The 19,228-nt window shown below is 36.9% G+C and overlaps 1 protein-coding gene across 1 annotated transcript in view; it reads right to left on the minus strand.

The window, feature by feature from the left end:
* Positions 1 to 19,228, minus strand: part of luzp2 (leucine zipper protein 2) — a 170,666-nt gene that overhangs the window by 57,184 nt on the left and 94,254 nt on the right. The window contains exons 3-5 of the mRNA XM_084357627.1: positions 17,967 to 18,037; positions 12,478 to 12,559; positions 7,253 to 7,315 (exon numbers count right to left, since the gene is read on the minus strand). Coding sequence (XP_084213753.1) covers positions 7,253 to 7,315; positions 12,478 to 12,559; positions 17,967 to 18,037 — 216 coding nt within the window. The remainder of the gene's footprint in view (positions 1 to 7,252; positions 7,316 to 12,477; positions 12,560 to 17,966; positions 18,038 to 19,228) is intronic.

Below are 19,228 nucleotides of genomic sequence, written 5' to 3' on the forward strand. Positions count from 1 at the left end.
TTATTTTTCAAATATAGTTTTTAATGAGACAGTAATGCAACATTACTGCCTAAATATTAAGAAAAGTCACAGACGGAAGGCAACATTGGATTTAATGTATTTTGCACACTCACACTACACACTACCTTTGAAATATGCAATTTCTTTTCCCATTTTATCGCTTTGAAGCACTTTAAATAACAATAAAACTGATTTGACTCCTTGAAATATTGTTTGAAATTAGTCATCACATCTTTTTAATGGTTACACTTGATCACTTTCTGATAGGCATGAACAAGTAACTTTCTAGTATCACTCATTGGTAATTATAATAAAATAAAAAACAAAGAACTGCAAAACTTGCTAGACCAAAACTTGCTAGACTATGATATTAAGCCTCTATTAACTTCAGTGGTTTCATCTGTTTTGTCTTTGTAGCACACATAATGATGCGGTTTCCATTTTCTGCCTACTTTAGTTTGTCACTTTTTTCCGGTAAGAGTATCACTAAGAGATCCAGTAAATGCCCTGATGCATGATTTTTTTTTCTTCTGCCGTTTAGCCGGTGAAATTACATCAGAAAGACATGAAAGGAAGAAGACAATGATGGGAAGCCATTTTAGACTAAAAAACATCAGCATCAGCAGCAAGGAGCCGGGTGTGTGGCAAAGCTGTCTATTACAATGCTCTGTGAGAACCTGATGAATCCCAGCAGGATCCAAGTCAGTCTGTAAGTCATTCGCCTCAAAATACTCATAATAAGCCCCGAAAGCAAATCATTGATAATGACTTTGCAGTGAATTGGAGCCGTAGAGCTTTCCTGCTGACACCACAACACAATTCACAGTGATGTGCAACATAAAAACACATTTTAAAAACTAATGCTGGTGTAAACAAAGGACACGGTTAGCTTGAATACACTTAACATGGCCACGTAATCACTCTTATGAATGATGGTGTTCTACAATACAGCATATGTAGTCTATTAGATAACTAAACTAATGCAGTCTAATGCAGGAGCCCTGCAATAATTCATACTGTCATGAAGGTTGCAATGTATAGTTGCATTTATGTTGTACTGAGAGATGTTTCTAATATTTAATAAACCTTTATTGCTGCAAATGAAGCTATTGAATTCAACAGCATCACAAACTGCAGCTTCCAAAATTGTCATAAAGTTAAATCAACGCCTCTAAAATAGTTACAGGTATGGCTGGGCAATATACTGGTATTATATCTTGATATGAGACTATATATTATCTTTTTATTCATTTATGGCTATGTCTTGATATAAGATCTTTTAAATCAGAAAGTTAATAAACTCTAAACGCTCTGAAAAGATATTCATAGGTTAATGATTAACATGAAATAAGAGACATAAAATACACACCCACTCATGTTCATTTTCAAGTTCTCAAAAAGAGGACATTATACTTTTTTCTTGAGGTAGTCGCAAAGAGATCACTTAATCTTGACTAGAACATGACAGGGCACATAATTCATGTTCATAATACTGTTTAAAAGATAATGATGTAATATTGGCTATTTTTATGTGCGTCAGGTGGAAACAGTTGTTTATTTTGGCTTTGAAAAATTGCTTGTTTTGATTTTATTTCTGGGGTAATTAATAATTGAAGATAATAATGAAGACAATAAAATGCAGTTATTTCTACCACCAGAAAAAAAAAAAAGGCTGGGGTTTCAGTACCTTGTTTAATGGTACGTTCCATCGCATATAACTAATGTTAAATGTCAAATGACCGTCCTTCAAAGATGCAAAGTCAAGAATGTAACATAAAACTGAGGAGAATGGAAAACTGGGGTAGTAAAATGATTATTTTGACCTTTGAGTTCTGCATGGAGGAAATCTTCTGTAACTCACACAAGTGTAATAGATGCAGGGAAATGTTTCTCATGATTCCCTGCATGTAGCCACGACTTAAATGTCAGAGCCTCACAGATGTCAGAAGTTTCCAGACTTCTATTGACCACAGATGACCCCTTCTGTATGTGATTATAAAGCCCCTCAAACCTGGAGAAGCCCTTTTCCAAGATATGTAGATCTGGAAGAGAAAAACGCAAACCTCAAAATGTCAACAATGAAGCAGTCACTCAATAGGAGAGCAGCGGTTCTAGAAAAGGTGCTTTTTTTTGTTTGAACTTGTGCTCTTTGCCTCTTCCTCCTGCCTGCAGAGTAAATCTCAGTAAATAACCTCCATTCTGTTTCAGTGTGTTGGAGTGCATCAACATTTACATGGTTTTTCTACCAAAAATGTTATTCTTTTTAGTCTCTTCAATTACAGTTCAGCAAACTTTAATTCAGGTCAAATTGTTGGCAACACTGTTTGCCAACTTGTTATTTTGGCAAGATTGACTTTGAGGACTGACTTATGTTAATGAGGTTCAGCAGAAGACTGTGACAAACATTAAAGCATAAACTATTATATACTCATTATAATAGATACATATATACATATGTTGCATTATATACACATAATGACAAATTATTCATACTTATATTGTGTAATTGTTGTTTATATATCAATCTTTAAATATTTATATAACTATATCTTACATGAATGGTTGATATATCTGTCTGTATACATTCTTGCATTCATATATATATATATATATATATATATATGTATATATCATTTCACTGTATAAATGTAAGTATAAGGTTATATATATCCTTTAATTAAAAATGTATACAGTAAATTATCCTTTGCAATCCAAGTGTCTGTATCATTATATTTATATACATTTATACGTTCACACATCACATCATGTCTGTGTATGTTAAAGGTATATTTAGTGTATATAAAAAGGGTCCTCAAATGTATTACTCAAATGTCCATATCTATATTTTTTTTGATGGGAGATAACAAAATAGCATTAAATCAATTAATAAACATCACATCTCTCACATCTCATGTCTTAATAATTAATTATTCAAACAAGGCTGCAGTAAAACAACTTAAAAATGACCAGACATAGGCTGCTCGGGGACCTGTTGTACAAAAATGTTATTAAGTTTACTGATAAAGATCTGATGGGATATTATACATGTCATTTTAGAATGTAATTATTATGAATGCTGTAGTGAAATAAGAAGAAAGTAATAACAGCAACCTTTGTGGCCATTTGAGTATAGACTTATGAGTTTACAATGTCCACCTGAATGCACCATGAGTGTTAAACTCCAATAGACAGCAGAGGAGAGAGGCACTGATAAAACTAAGGAGATAATTCACACCAAAACATGACAGAGGCCATCATTGTTCTTTCGGTACAACACAATTTGTTTCTTCCCAGTGTGGCAGAGAGCCCTATAAAATGTATTTGCCAAATGGAAATTATACCCACATTTGGTGCTTGGAGGACTGTTTTTGACTCAGACATTCTTACAGACACTGTATACTAGGAGAAACCAGACACATAATGTACGTTTCTGCGAGGAGCTGATAGTAAATTCTCTGGTGTAACGTTAATGCATGAACTCAGCAGCAACAACACGCAACGCTCTCACTCTCTCCAGCAGTTAATGTCACGATAACAACGATGTCAACGACAGGGAAATTAGCCACATTAAAACAGCATTTATCTGTGGACAGGATCACTGTAATGATTTCCAACAATTTATTAATCAATAGAAAATGTACCGCCAATAGAAAACGTTACACTAAGTACAGTATTGTTGTCTTCATAATGCAAGGTGTGGCCTGGGTCTGGACTGACTTGGTATTTTTGTCACTGGGTTTATAGTCTTTATCTTCATGCCTCCATGTCAGTGTCTACTTGCTCTATTTCTAAATTAAGATGTTGTTGAAGTGTAAAGGAGCCCCTAATTGTTCATTACTAAGTCAAATCATGGCCTCCTTTATGGGTCATTTAGTCAGTTAAACCGATCTGCCTCAGAGTATTGCCAACATGTGCAACCACCTACAGTGACAATCACTTGATTGATTATGGAAGTGTCTACATTTACCTCTGATTACCTCCTACAGAGCTTATCATGCAAGAGCAAATTCATAAATGACTTTTACAGACATTAATTATAAGTTGACTGATACCTGAGATACTACTTTTCAGACACATTACCTAAAAACGTTTCACAGCTTCCATGAATTTATATGTGCAGTATTTCATTATATCAGTGACACCAAATGATAACATGATGTGGTGCTACCATGTAGGTTAACAAGAGATATGACTATGGGATTATGAATGCTAAATACTGATAACGTGTGCTCCAAAATGATATACTAGAATAGACAGATGTTACAATGTAGATGATCTACTCAGTAAGATTATAAGTAATAATCAGGGCAGAATTGTTGAAGAAGTCTAAGGCACTCAAGAGGGTGATGACTTAAAAAGCCTTTAATATCTCATGGCTATTGAATCATAACAACAGTAAAAACATGCCTACGTGTTTCAGCTATTGAGATCTTCATCAGGGCAAGTAAAAATCCAGGCAGAATTACTTAAGTGTTTTGAATCAGCTCAGAATTAAATTAATTGGTTAACTCAACAGATGGTTAGGAAGCAGGTTATTTTTTTTATATTAGCTGATTACAGTGACTTTTTTTTTTCAGACTTGTTTTCTGGCTGCCAGGAGGTGGTAACTAGAGCTCTACACAACAGCATACAGTTTGACAACTTGTAAAGTTTAAAGGTGCCTTGCAAAGCTTTCATGTTAAAAAACAATAGTTCTGTTTTACTTACAAAAACCTTTTGTTTGAATTGTTAAGGTCTAATAAACATGTTGCAAAGCCATTTTTTAACATTATAAAACCTGCATTGTTTACACCTGTGTTGACTAGCTAGCATTCTTCTTCTTTGTTGCCTTAGATGGCACATTGCTGTACATCTTTACTGCCCTCTGTAGATCAGTAAAATAGTATGAAACCATTTGCAAAATTGGTAATCACGTAGCACTTGCAAAAGACAAACAAAACAAGGAAACGCTCACAAAAATGCTGCTCTATTGAGCTCCCTTGGGTATCCTGAAGGGCAGTGGGCTTTGTAGAAAAAAATGGTGTCATGGGTTCTAAGAATGTTACTGATGTTACACGATCCATTGCACTGGTTTATATGTGATTTAAGATCAAACCAAAAGATGTGTTCAATTTATGATAACTTCATGCTAAACTTTTTAATCACATCTCTTTGTATGACTTCATATTGTCCTTCAGTTGTAATAACTTTCAAACAAGAAACACAATTTGAAATACACAACACAGCATACTCTTTATTCTATAGTTTGTGATCTACTGTGCTGTTTAAAGACATGATAGATCTGATGAATCCACAGAAACCTGCATTCTGGCAGGAACAGTTTGATATCAGTAAATTGGTGTCATTATGTCACTGTTTGTTTCTTCATTTAAAGCACTTGATCATGTTACCAAAGCAGAGTTAGTCGAAATTGGTCTCAAATTAATTTGAACATCTGGTGAATATCAGTTTTCTCACTCGCAGTGAGCAGCACGGTGTGGCAATTTTCCCTCCTCATCATCATTTCTCATGATCTTGTGATTTAATTAAAATAACCTGCCTGCAGTTCAAAACACCCCAAAAAAGGGGCATTTTTATAAGTATCTTAATAATTGCTTTGTATATTTGTATAATACATAGAGATGCATAATATGGATTATTTTCAGCTGACACTGATAACCGATAATTTTAAACTTTTGTTCATAAGCTGTATTTTATGCACACCTGAGGGTAAGACAGATATAGTGAGCAAAGATAGATGATTTAATATTCTATAGCTGTAATTAGATTTGTTGTGTTAAAACTTGTGGACTTTTTCCCTCCTATCTGAATCCTTGCAGAACATGTACTCCAAATTGAAATTGTGCTGTCTCCCTCTGAAATAGTAAAAAATGTTGAAAGTGGCAACATGTTTAATGATGTGTCTGTAGTCTATACTCGATGGGTCTAACCAGGTGCAGCAGTTTGATGTCATGAGCATTACAAAAGTGTGCTGCACCTTTTGTTCTTGTTTTTCTCTGTGTTTATTGGCGGAATGCATGCTAGCTTTAAAGGTACATGCCACAACCTACTGAATGTTTGTGTGAAGATTCTGCGCTTCTGAAGCAAGCTCAGAGCAATTCGTATTATTGGCTTCATAAATCGTATTAATCATAGCCAATTAATCATTAAGGTTCCAGATGTTGAACGTAAAACCTTACCTACTCAATAAATACAAAACATGCATCAAAATTAACTAATTTGTATTTGCATTTCTGGTAGGGAGTCAGTCAATTTTAGTCAAAACATTGTATAAAAACCCATCTCATGTCATTCAGAAGCAGGTATTTTTCCATGTCGACACAGTGAACGGAGTAAAGGGTCCTCCTATATCTACATATGACATTCAGTAAAATGATTAGGTCGCCGGTGTGTCATGATTTAATTCAATTTGTCACAGTACTCGTCTGCAGGAGTTTCATTTTGACATTTCTTTTCTCCTTTTTTCATGTTACATAGCTGACAGACAAAGCAAACATAACAATGGAAACAGTCATATTAAAATGCTTAACATTTTTAAAGGCTGCTGTGCCCGATGTAGCTATGCTGCATTTAATGGGGCCATGTTGTTTTCTTGTTTTTGTCGATGTGTTTTATTTTATTTTTTTTATTCCAGCAGATAACAAGCCAAACGGTAGATAATGTGGTGTCACATACTTTCATTGCAGCTACAATGGCATTTGCCAGCAGAACTTTTTTTCTCCAGCTATCTAAAGCATCAGCTGTAAATGTCACATTTTGGTGTCAGCCCATCAGAATCAAAGAGAAAAAAATCCTTTTAGACGAACTATTTTGAACTGATGTTCAACAATCATGCAGAGAGAAATCCATCGCAGAAGAGGCAAAAGAAGAGAGAGCAATTTCTCAACCAACACAACCCACGACAGCCATGATCGCAGGCATGATCAAAGACACACTCCACTGTTTACAAAGTACTTGGTAAAATAGATATATTCATGCCAGCGTATGTCCACCTTTGATTGAAAGCAACCAGCTCTACCCACAATCTCTGGAGATTGCCAGAAGGCATTTGGCAGACACAGAAAATCATTAAATGAAAAGCAGACAAGGCAGAGAAAGTGGGTTCCTGATCAGTAAATTAGAGTAAATTCTTCCTTTATGGTTGCGTATACTTCACAAAGCCATAAACTGAAAATTAATGATGTTGAATGCAGGATTTTTTCTTAATGTAGTGAGATTCAAATCATCCTTAAGTGAAACTTTGATGACTCACCTCTTGCTGTAAATCCTTGATGATTTTGGTCTTTTTCTCCATCTCCACTTTAAGAAATTTGATCTGAAGACAGAAAGGACAAAACGAAAGATAATTAGACTGAAAGCCCAGATTCATTATGTGTTTATTTCCTATCCAGTGAACATATTTAATGAAAGCTACGGATGTTGAGTATGCCCATTTAAGCAGTGTATGTGAAACTAAGTGCATTGAATGAATGCAATTATGCCATTAACGAAATGCAGTATCTGATTTACTGTCTCCAATATTAGTAGTCAAAAATCCCATGAAAATACCAAATCCATCCATTTCTCAATACTGTCAGACTTCCCCAGAACATCTGAGACACTTACAGTCAAGTCCATTTGTTACTACTGAAAACATAAATCTTTAAAAACAGGTGTGTGCTGTAGTTTTAACAAACATTACTCACACAGGAGTGAAGAGTGTATTTTTTTGAGTACTAGTTTCAGCCTGTGTTCTTACACAAAATCACATATTTACAGCAGCAGGACGGTATGTGAGGAATTGAATTCATTTGAATTCATTGAGTGAAATCCCCTTGGCTCTGACTTCGGGCATTTCCAGTGGTCTAACTGGTAAGCTGGGCATGCTTGTCATCATAGAAATTGATCATAAGATTTAGATGTTAATTAACTTAATCAAATAAAAAGTTGAATTAAACCAGCCTCTGTGCATTAGCAGTTAATTGTATTGAATGCTTGGGATCATGGTACTGCAGGTAGCAAAACAGTGGTAGCATTTGATTTACTGTCTTTAATTTAGCCAGTATGAGCAGTGTTTACATTCAGTTTATATTCAAGCAATATATTGTGGCTCCTACCATAAATGAACACTGTTCCCTTTAAACTGACAGAGCAAGGCATTCTCCATGCCACTAATTAAACAGTTTTTCACTTTTTAACCGGCCACCCATCAAGGTTTAAAGACTTCATAACTCTGATAAAAAACCTCTGTCACATATTATATTTCTCTCGTGTCTTACAAAGTTAGTTTAGTATAAAGACAGTTCTGAAATGTTCCATCCAAGACCCTGACTGCGGCACATGTGATACGTTGAGGCATTTATTCCTGCGGTGAGTGACTGCCTGTTTTCCACAGTGTGCTGGATTTAATAGCCCATATGCTTATCGTGTCAGAGTGATATCTTTGTTTATCGCAATCCTTTTATCATGAGCTCAGCATGTCTTGCTGGTGCAGGCCTGTGGCTTGTGTTTAGCAGCCAGACACAGGTTCAAACACTAACTGTGGTTGGCAAACTGCAGCCATGGGCTACCGTATATTTAAAAGAATAAATTCCCTGTATGTAAGAGAGAGATAGATAGGTCAAGGTTTCTTCTTTCTTTCTGTTTTTTTATTCTGAAAAGGTGCTTTTTTTAAGTGATGCATGTCCTTGAGAGAGGTCATCAAGATAGTCTGGTGAACAAAGAGGAAAAGATTCATGGGGCTGGTGACCTAATACCAGGTACACACCCCAGGGAACAGTAAAATAAGCCTCACCAGTTGACTCACATCCCCAAGCAGGGCATGATAACATCAGGGTTCATGTTTGAGCCTTTCAGTCACTGCCACAGCTCCGGGGGATGGTTAAAAAAAAACACATCCTAGTGCAGTATTTAGGTTTTTAGCTAAAAGAAGTCAAAAAAGGGGCAACATAAAAACAACCCCCATACATTACCAGTTCTGTTTGCTGAATGCAACTATTTTTTTTCTTTCTTTTCTTTCTTCTTCTTTTATTTTTCCTGTATTTTATTCATTTTTACGCCACAAATCCGCTAGCTGTAGCTCTATATGGATTTTAAAATGTAAAAAATGAAAGTGAGTAAGAAAATTAAGCATAGCATGAGCTACAAGTTTGACTTGTGCAGTGGAGCATTGAGCTTGGCTAAATAGCAGAGATAATTTTGCCTGAGATGTGAATCATGTTGAGATTAAAGATTTGTTTATTAATCAACCATTTTAACATTATGATATGTAAGATATTATTAATATGATCATATCAATCAAACAACAAAACTAGCAGCTCTGTATTTGGGCACCGCGGTGGCTTTGAGCTAATTGCTATCATCATTTTGCATGTTAGTCTGCTATCATCAAAAGTTAGCACTAAGGATAAAGTACAGCTGAGGCTAATGGGGATACAATTAGTTTTGAAGGTATTTTGCCATGGAAGCACTGGATTTAATTATTTTCAGAGGGTGATATTAATGTCGGTAAAAAATAATGGTTATCCATCCAATAGTAGAGACATTTAACTTCAAACCACAAATGACCACCTCATGTTGGCACGAGAGGGAAAGTCAGGGGTTCACCAAAGTCATCAAGAGTCATTCTCTGCACACCATTGATCTCTGTGCAACATTTCACACCGGCCCTTGAATGATGTTGAGATATTTCAGTCTGGATGAGAATGGTTGACTGACCAGACGGATGTTGCCATGTAGCTAGAAAACACCAAGGATTTACTGGTTTCAGCTGCATATTTACTGCTTTTATAAATCATTGTAATTTGAATATCTTTTGATTTGACTGTTAATTGTACAAAACAAGCAATATGAAGATGTCAAATCACAGGTTTTAAAATGTTTTATCAGAAAAAATGTCATTAAATGGTTGTTAAAAAATGACTGAAAGTTGAAGACCTAGTTTCGTATGCAGCATCTCTTTAGTTTGAATGCAAGATTCTAAACCAAGAAGTTAGAGGCACCTTGTTTACCAAATACACATCCAGAGCAAAAAAATTCTTCATACAGAATGCTGCCTGAGATAGACTGGCTCGAATCTCACTGCCCACACCTGTAGGCATAGTTAACCACTTTCTGTCTTCTGCTTTGTGTGTTCATTGGTGATTTCTGTACAACATAAACTGCAATAAATATGTTAATTTTTGCAAGCAAGGGGCTTCCAACTTTCTTAATGTTGATTATCTCTGTGGTCTTTGGTTGTCCTGTATTTCTACTGAATTTTACACAGACACCAGGCGTCTAAATCAGATACAGTATCTCATAGCTCTGTTCAATGTCTGTGCTGTGGCATTTGCATTCTGCAGAGAGGTGTTCTTTTTAATCTTGAATCTCAGCGGGGGTGATAGATACCATTTAATAGAACATAAATGTCAAACTCAAACCATTAAACCCAGCAACTGGGATTTTCCAACGATCTTGGGAAAATGACAAGAATGTCACTTGAAATGTTACTGTATTGTTGTTTATCTCACAAAACTGATTGTTGATCATGGGATATTAAAATTGTGACTGTACACAAGAAGCCGGGACTATTACAGGACAGGCTTTTCCATTGGCATATATTGAAAATCCCAAAGGAATTCCTGGGCTACTGTAGCTGTTAGTGCAGCCAGACAAGCTTCATGCTGAACTGTTGATAAGGGGTTCGGTGGCAAAACAAGATGTGGTCTCTATGAATAGCATGATGATACAAATGTGGGACAATACAGTGAGATAGGACAGATGCATTAGCAATTTAAATAACCCAACAATTCAGTGGATTGTAGCTATACTGTATTTTGGATGAGTTTGTGTTTATGTCAGCAAGCTTGGGCTGGGGCTTATGCACAACAGTTACAGCAGTGTGTGGTCAGAAGCTGGTGGAGTGAAGTTTATTCAATTTAAATACAGGCTTACATAAACAGCAACTCTAAAGAATTACCATTTTCATGCAAAGTTTCCTCTTGTTTCTCTTACATGTCTCATACACATTTTGTGACTTAACTACAAACATCTCCAAATTCCCTACAGTTAAGAGCAGAGTATCATCTTCATGTACTCATGTAATATTTGTGTGTAAAAGCTTTAGTTTCACAAATCATTACATTTTAAATGACTGGAGCTGAACAGGCTCAACAGAAAACAAATCAAACTATTCTGATAATCAAGAATGATCCTTTATCATTTGTCATTTTACCCATCGAGTAAAAATGCCAAACATTCACTCGTTCCAGCTCTTAAAATGTGATGATTTGTTGCTTTTCTTTATATGTTTGTAAACCTAAAGCAGCTACAAGGAACTATCATGTTCCTGCTTCCAGCTGAATAGCAAAGAGGTAACGTATCTATTTGTGGCCATGCGAGATCAGTAACTATAATATGATGGTGGTAAAACAACTGTTTTAGTGCCTTTCAAACACCTATGTGACATGTAACCCTACAGCTGTTTGGGTTAAAGCTGACGTTATTAACATGTCATCATAATAATAAGCCAACAGCCAGATATAGCTCTGTAGTGCCGTACCACCAGATTACAGAGCAGCTTCTTTCTTCAGACTGTGTGACTCCTCAAATTCACAGTCAGCACTTCACCATGAAAAAAATCTTTTAATTGACCACTTGGTGCCTTTAAGACAAGTAAACGCTGTTTATATCAGATGTGCAGTATTTACTGATGGCTTTTTTATGTAGTTTTATGTAAGCTTCCGTCAACCACAGACATTATTTCAGGCATTTAACCAAAAATCATTCAAAAACACTCATTGACTCTGAGATGAGGGAACTAGAGGTGAAAAAATGTTAACTTATTTCCAGTTTTAGGACTCTGTCCTGTGGCACTCTATAGAGGCATCAGTGCTAAAATGAGACCAGTTAAAAGTTTCTTGTAGTATGTGCAGTTCTTTAAGTGGGCTGGTTCAGATCAGTATGCAGCGCTGGCTTTTTTATGTTTTACTCTTTGGCATATTGTGCTAATTGTGTTTTTTTTTGTGTACTGGAACTTCTCACAACCTGCCGGTACTCTTTTCTGCCCTCTCCATATCATGCCTGGGGGGCGGATGCACTGTGAAAATCTATATTTTTCTCTATGTTCTTGGATTATATAGACCAGGTGATGAAATTAATTGGGCAATTAGTGTTTACGATACCTGTGTGGAATTAGTTAGAAGCAGAGTGACATGACGGCAGATGGGAAGGTGGACACTCTAAATGGAAAGCTGGATTTTGGTAGATGGATAGATAAGTACATGTTCTTAGGTTATAATGCCTTTGTTCAGTCTTATTCATTTTGTGTGGGAGTTGAGGGAATGACACAAAGGTTTCTCTCACTATTTTCTGAGAGTTTTAATTAAGTAGTGAGGGAATGAGGCAAGAGAGCTTGCTGCTGGGTAATGAGCGTGGATCACTGAGGGGCCTGTGTGACAGGTGACGGGGCTGGTTAGAAGAGACCGGGTGTTGATGGTCAGGTCAGCTCTGTCTTACCGTGGCCTGCTGCTTCTCTGCTCTCTCATTTGCCTCATCCAGCTGCTTCTGCAAGGCCGCCTGGAGGGACTTCATCTCCTCTCTGTCAAGAGAAAGAGAAGTGAGAAACACTCTGTTAGCACCTCCTCCTCACACTCTCAGAGGCCTCCACAGCTTGGCCACAGACTGGTTTCTTTACCGTACCACTGTTGAGAGCTGTGCTCAGAAATTGATCTGTTTAATGGAATTTTCACTCTTTTATTTTAGGTTAACTTCTGCTGAAGAAAAACGCAGTTACGTGTGATGTCATCTGTTGTTTTAGATTGAATCATGTTCATAACGTTTTGATTCGCCGGATGAATGTTGACAAATGTGTGCAACAAGAAACCTGTATGAATATATTTAAATGCACTTAAAAGTTGATTTAATCACAAAGATCTTCGCATGAATAAGTTTTTAGTTATGCAAAGCAGTTAGTAAAGTAATATGTTGAATAAATACTTCACAAATTCAATAATCAAGAAACTTACATTTTATAAGTGACAGTCTTTTAGCCTTTTAAGCATAACATTTTAGTTGTAACTTTCTGTTGTGGAAATGAATGACGCCATAATGCAAACGTGAACAACCTTATTTGCAAAGAAACTAGAGGAAAATAATAGGGGTTTTGTTGAATATTTTAAGCTTAAATTATTGCCAAGAGGGCTGTAATTTACTTTTGTTTAATTTAAACCTCATTCACACATTCAAACATTTAAATTGATTGATTTTGTCACATTGATCCAACTTCGGTGTCCTACATTGTTTTTTTTGCATTCATTTACATTTATTTATTAATCTTTTTTATTTCCCTCTTTCAATTTAAAGGTTCAGCTACATTCAGATGTAAGACTGGTTATCCTAAACATAATGCACAGTTTAACAAACACACCAAGTCAAATAACATAGAAGTACTGGATTTTAGGTCAATAAGGAGAGACATAAAGAAAATATGTGTAGTATTATTTATGTTGTATTATTTAGTAGCGTATGAGCACTTGGAAGACTCCTCACTGATTTTATGTATGCTGTTAGAAGACTGGTGCTGGATTGAATATGTATTTAACATAAATGTAAATGCATTAAAATGCAATGGTTCTTTCAGTTCCGTTTGATGCTCCTGTGCACAGATAACTGCAATGCACACTGAATTATGAATCGAGTGGGCAAGTGATGTGGGTCAGTGGTTTCAAAAATGCTTGTTGAAATCACATCACAAGGTATCCCAGCTAAATTAGAGGTAACAGTCTATTTATGGTTTCCAAGCATGGCTGTAACTTTAAAAATATATGACGCAGTCGTAGTCGAGTGGCAGTATCTTTGAAGGCAATACAGTAACGCTCGATGTTTGTGTGGAAAGCATCTTGCTGCTCAGCAGCCGTATACTCTTATATCTTATATGCCAGTGGTCTTGTCTCTTGGCATAAGTTCAGCCTCGCAAACATTTTTCTTCACAGCGACCAGCCAAGCACCACCGCTTTGGCATTTCATTTATATTACCATCTCCTGCATCCAAGGCTTGGAACGATTTTGTACAAACAAGATCAAAATTGCTCTAACTGACTGAAGTGTACAGTAAATGTGAGACTGACATACTTTGAAAGCACAGACAAGTGAACATATGTCAACCAAGTTGAGAGCAGCAGATTGCACCAGTTAAATTAATTGTTACTACCATTTTAAAACCTTAAAGTATTACATTTTTACTGTCCACCTGGTCTGTTGGTAAACATTTTTGTTGCATTACAGTTTCTCGAAAACTTGTTTTCAGAAAGCAATCAAACAGCTGTTAAGAGTTGTCAAAAATAAATGACTCGCAATGAATCACCTGTCTGCATCCGCCATGATGGAGTCAGCTAGTAATCACACTTGGCAGACATGGAACTCCAAAGGTGGATTAATAACACTTTGGAAAAATTGCAGCTCACAAATGCTAGCTAGGCAACATTGAGCCGAGCTGCTGCTTTATGGTTTTTAGCTTGATGACATGTGAGAGCTGCCATGGACTGGTGATGGGCTATTGATTGGCTATCAAGATACTGCACACAAGAGGCTGGACTTCAATCAGGCTGACATTTCAGAGTGCATAGAGGGCACAAATGACTGCTAATCATTAAAAATCTCATTACACACAACGTTAATCAGACAATCCTAACTGGAAAAGCATTTTGTGTAAACACTTTTCCAGCTCGCTTGCAAAAAGATAAGCGGTAATTCACAGAAGCTTGACATGCTTTTTCACAAAAAAAAGACAAGCATATTATTTTCGAACATACATGAAGGTTTCATGATGAGATTATGCTTTATCCACCTGCTTCTGTGTTTACTGCCTTGTATCAGCAAACTGAGCTGTAAGATACCCAGCATCAATATAATGAATGAGTCATTATGAAAACGCCCTGGAAGCTCATTTTCTCAGTCAGCTTCTTGATATAAGTGCCTGTGATCTGTGATGAGAGGAAGGTTAAATGGTAACTGTTTTAGATATTTCACATGAGAATTCTGATTTTCTTTCTCATCTGTGGGCGGGACTTCTTTGGACAGAGATGTCATTTGTGTTCACCATAAGGATTTGAGCATCGTTTGAATCAAAACTATATGTTCAGACTGCACGCAAATCAGATTTGTTTCTCAAATCAGATCTGAAAGACAGATTGTCCTCATTATTATATTTCAGTGATCAGATCGGATTTTCCAAACAATCACGCTGTCAAGTCGCAGGGAAGACATTTTATTACTGCCTGACTGTTGCTCTCTGTGTTGTCTTCCATACTGCTCTGCTAGAGGCAGCATAAATTCTGCCCATGCCTGATGCACTTCCATCCCTCTGGATTTGACGTTGCTGTGTGTTGCTGCCAGTGACACAAAAGACTTTGAAATCCAATATGAGCGGCCAGAGAGTCTGTCTGAGATGCAACTCTAAAAATCGGATTTGAATCGTATTTCAAACTACCTCCAAATGTGGTTTGGATCTGATTTGCAAAAATTGCATTTCATTTGATTTTTCTGGTGTCCAGACTTCCTTAAATCAATTTGGATATGCCAAAAAACAGATTTGGCAGGCTGTCTGAACATAGCCAGCCATAATGTGTCAGTATCACTGTCAATCAAATCTGATCAAATCACCAGCATGCGGTCCTGATGAAGCAGACGAGCTGAGTTTTTGAAATCTCTTACACGTCTTAGACACTTTAGGAATGCTATTAATAGCCGTCCATTACCTGCCTGACCTGGTTTGATGATTTAGTATACCTGATTTTGTACATGGTGTTATCTTGGCATCACTGTAAATAAGGATCCTCAATGTTTTCTCCTAGAATCTTCAATAAAGGATGAAGTGAAATAAACTGTTCCATTTTTCATGAAGATGTTTTTTTTTAAGTTGTAAGTTTTTACTATTATTGCAGCTTATTTCTCATGCTTAACAAATGTTACAGAGTTGGGAAGTGGGAGGAGCTGCTAGTGCTGGGCAGGTGTTTCGATATTCTACACTCCCATTTAATTTGTTTTCAATATTGCTCATAGTATCCAACAAGAGCCTCTCCTGGGTAATGTAACAATCTAATAGCTTTATGTTTTGACCACCACTAGAAATTATTTTGTTTTGTCTGTCATTTTGCCTTGGTTCGTGGTTCAAAATACTACAATAGTCATCAAGCTTTGGCCGCTGGTTCTACGGTGAAGAAGCCAATCAGAGGCGTGAATTCAAAACTGTTTGTCGTTGTTAAAGTTGAGAATATAACATAGCTGTTGCAGCCATAGCTGCTGAATTCAGACAAAACTAACCCAGAATCCAAAAGTTAATTGATGTAAGCTCACTTTCTCTGATGCAGAAAAACTCGTCCACGCCCTAATCTCCTCCAGGCTTGATTACTGTAACAGCCTGCTCATCGGTATACCCAACAAACACCTTCAGAAACTTCAATTCATTCAGAACTGTGCTGCCCGAACTCTGATGAAAACCCGCAAATACGACCACATCACCCCCATTCTTCAGAACCTCCACTGGCTCCCCATAACCTCAAGAATCCAATACAAAATCGCCCTCATCACCCACCTTTGCATCTACAGCAACGCCCCGCAATACCTCAAAGACCTCCTTACCCCTCACTCATCCACCCGTAACCTCCGGTCCCAAAGTACCAACCTCCTCCATCTGCCCCGCACACGACTCCGCACCATGGGAGACCGAGCCTTCTGCTCCGCTGCCCCCCACATTTGGAACTCCCTCCCTGAACACCTACGACAACCCCAGTTTGTGGTCACCTTTAAAAAAGGGCTTAAAACTTTTTTGTTCAGGCAGGCTTTCCTAGGTCGTCCCTAGATGTTTCTATTCTCTCTCTGCACTTTCATCTCCTCCTTTAGCTGTTTTATCTACTGCTGATTTTAACGTGTCTGATTTTTCTCTTAGTCTTTTAACGTGTCTGATTTTTCTCTTAGTCTTTTGTTTATTTTGTTTCTGGTTTCTGTAGCACTTTGAGATTACTTTATGAAAAGTGCTTTACAAATAAAATGTATTATTATTATTAAGCTGCACATTGTGTTGTTACAAATCTCAACTCCCAAATGCTTTTCTTTCACCATCTGTTTTGTGATGTTGAGATCGGATCTTTCTTATGTAAATGCACATTGGAAGTCAAAGTTAACGTCTCCAAAGATTTTATGTATCCAAGCTATTACCTTTGACTTTTTAACAAAGATCCAGATATCTCCGAACAAGGTTATTAATCTTTTAACTAGGGGCTGACTGATATGGCTTTTTCAGGGCCAAAATCGATTATTAGAAATCAAGGAGACTGAAAACTGATATTTGGGATATTCATTTGGATTAAAAACAAAAATCTTTGTCAAAATTTCGAACAACCAGTGATGAAAACATAAAGTACTAAATTTACTCTAGTACTGTTCTTAAGTACAATTTTGAGGTACTTTACTTGAGTAATTCCTTTTTCTGCTACGCTTCATTTATTGAATAACTTAAGTTACTAGTTACTTTGCAGATTCAGATTCTTCTGTGTTAACAGGGTATTAATTGTGACGTGTTACCAATCAGATATTGTTGTGGGCAGGACATTGTGAGAGAGGATGTTGCATAAAAGCCAAATTAGCACACTTTTAAATTAGTTCATTTCATCTGCAATCTGACAGAAAAATCACTGATACCGATAATCGGAACATGCTGAATATCGGTACTAATAATGCCTATCCAACATTGTCTACAGGGAAAGTGAATGGGGCTTTTGCCCTTTAGCTTCCATAGCTTAGCTAGCTTCAATAGCTTCCACAGGTCTTAAATATGTATTAATTAAAATGATGATGTTCAGAAAACATCACATGCCTTAGGTTTGACTTATTCATCAGCCATTACTGATAGTTATTATAAATTCCTAACATACTTTTTTATGACACTCAGGAGCAGCAGGGTACTGTTGGTAACTCATGTCTAAGTCATTCATGATGCATCACTTTACCTCTGTTTGTGGCTGAGCTCCAGAATCCTCTGCACATCCTTCTTGGCCACTGAGTCATCATTTTTCAGGGACTGAAAGAGAACAGACGACACTCTGTTTTTCCAGGAAAGACACATTTTTTGCATATTACATGAAACAAACAAACTCCAGCATGAGAATTTATTCAAAGAACCCACAACAGACAGGGGAACGTAAACAAATGCTTTCCTTGAACTGTAAAGTAAATGTACCCAGTTTTTCGAGGTTGCAAATTCCTTCAAGCAACAGTCAAAAGCTTCAGTGATACGCAAGTCATGAGGGAACTAAATGTCGAAAACTGTAATGAACTGTCAAAAGTACCAGAATCATAACATAATTAAGGTGAATATTTTAAGATGAGGCAGCAGATGTAAAATGTTGGAGATGCCCCAAAGAATCATATAGCCTATAACAATCTGGTGATCAGCGTCTTCTAAAAATCCTAACGAGGATTCAGGCAGGCGCACAGATTGGGTTATACCAGTGCCTAAGCATCTGCCTGATGGGTAATTATGGATTAGTCAGGTCTCTGATTGCCCTACAAGCCCTCCAAGATATTTTTATTTGTTATGAGCTGAACAGAAATTTCCCGACTTCTAAGAAAATGTAGACTCCAAGGGGGAAACAGCTTCTCTTTAAATTGTGCTGGAAGGTAATATCTGTGGCAATTAATGCAGCATTTCCATAAACCCTGTTTCCTCCTGTCACAGAGAAGATGTTTCTCTTCCTCCCACAGTACCTCCCTTCACTTCATGTTCATTTATGTTGAAGAGTAAGACTAGTTAAAGGAGCCAACAACAGCTCCTCACAAAAGAAGATGTATATTCACTTCAGCTAAGCTAATGTTGAATTGAAATTGTGCAAAATAAAACAGTTTGGGATTGTATATTATTAGCAAAAGGACATCAGTTCCTGCATTGTCTCTGGTGATATTCAATAATTTATATCATCTGTCATAGAGCAACGACTCAAATGGCCAATTTTCTAATCCCTCCTGCATCATTGTCCACAAAAAGGATGATAAAAGCCCAGGCCAGAAATTTTAACAGGCCTGAAAACAAGCCTGCTGTCACAAAAAGTTTTACAGTTTGGATGAACTTCAAGTTTCAAGTTTGGATGCCAAAAAATCTTCAGATACACCTTTTGGTCATTTCACAAAGTAGACCATACAGATGCAGCCTCTTAAAACTTCCCGTACCTCCGTGACGGGGCCCTAACCGGCCTGTGACGGGTCCGTGCACGGA

Source organism: Pagrus pagrus (assembly GCF_965226575.1).
Source record: "Pagrus pagrus genome assembly, chromosome: 1".
Lineage (NCBI taxonomy): Eukaryota > Metazoa > Chordata > Actinopteri > Spariformes > Sparidae > Pagrus > Pagrus pagrus.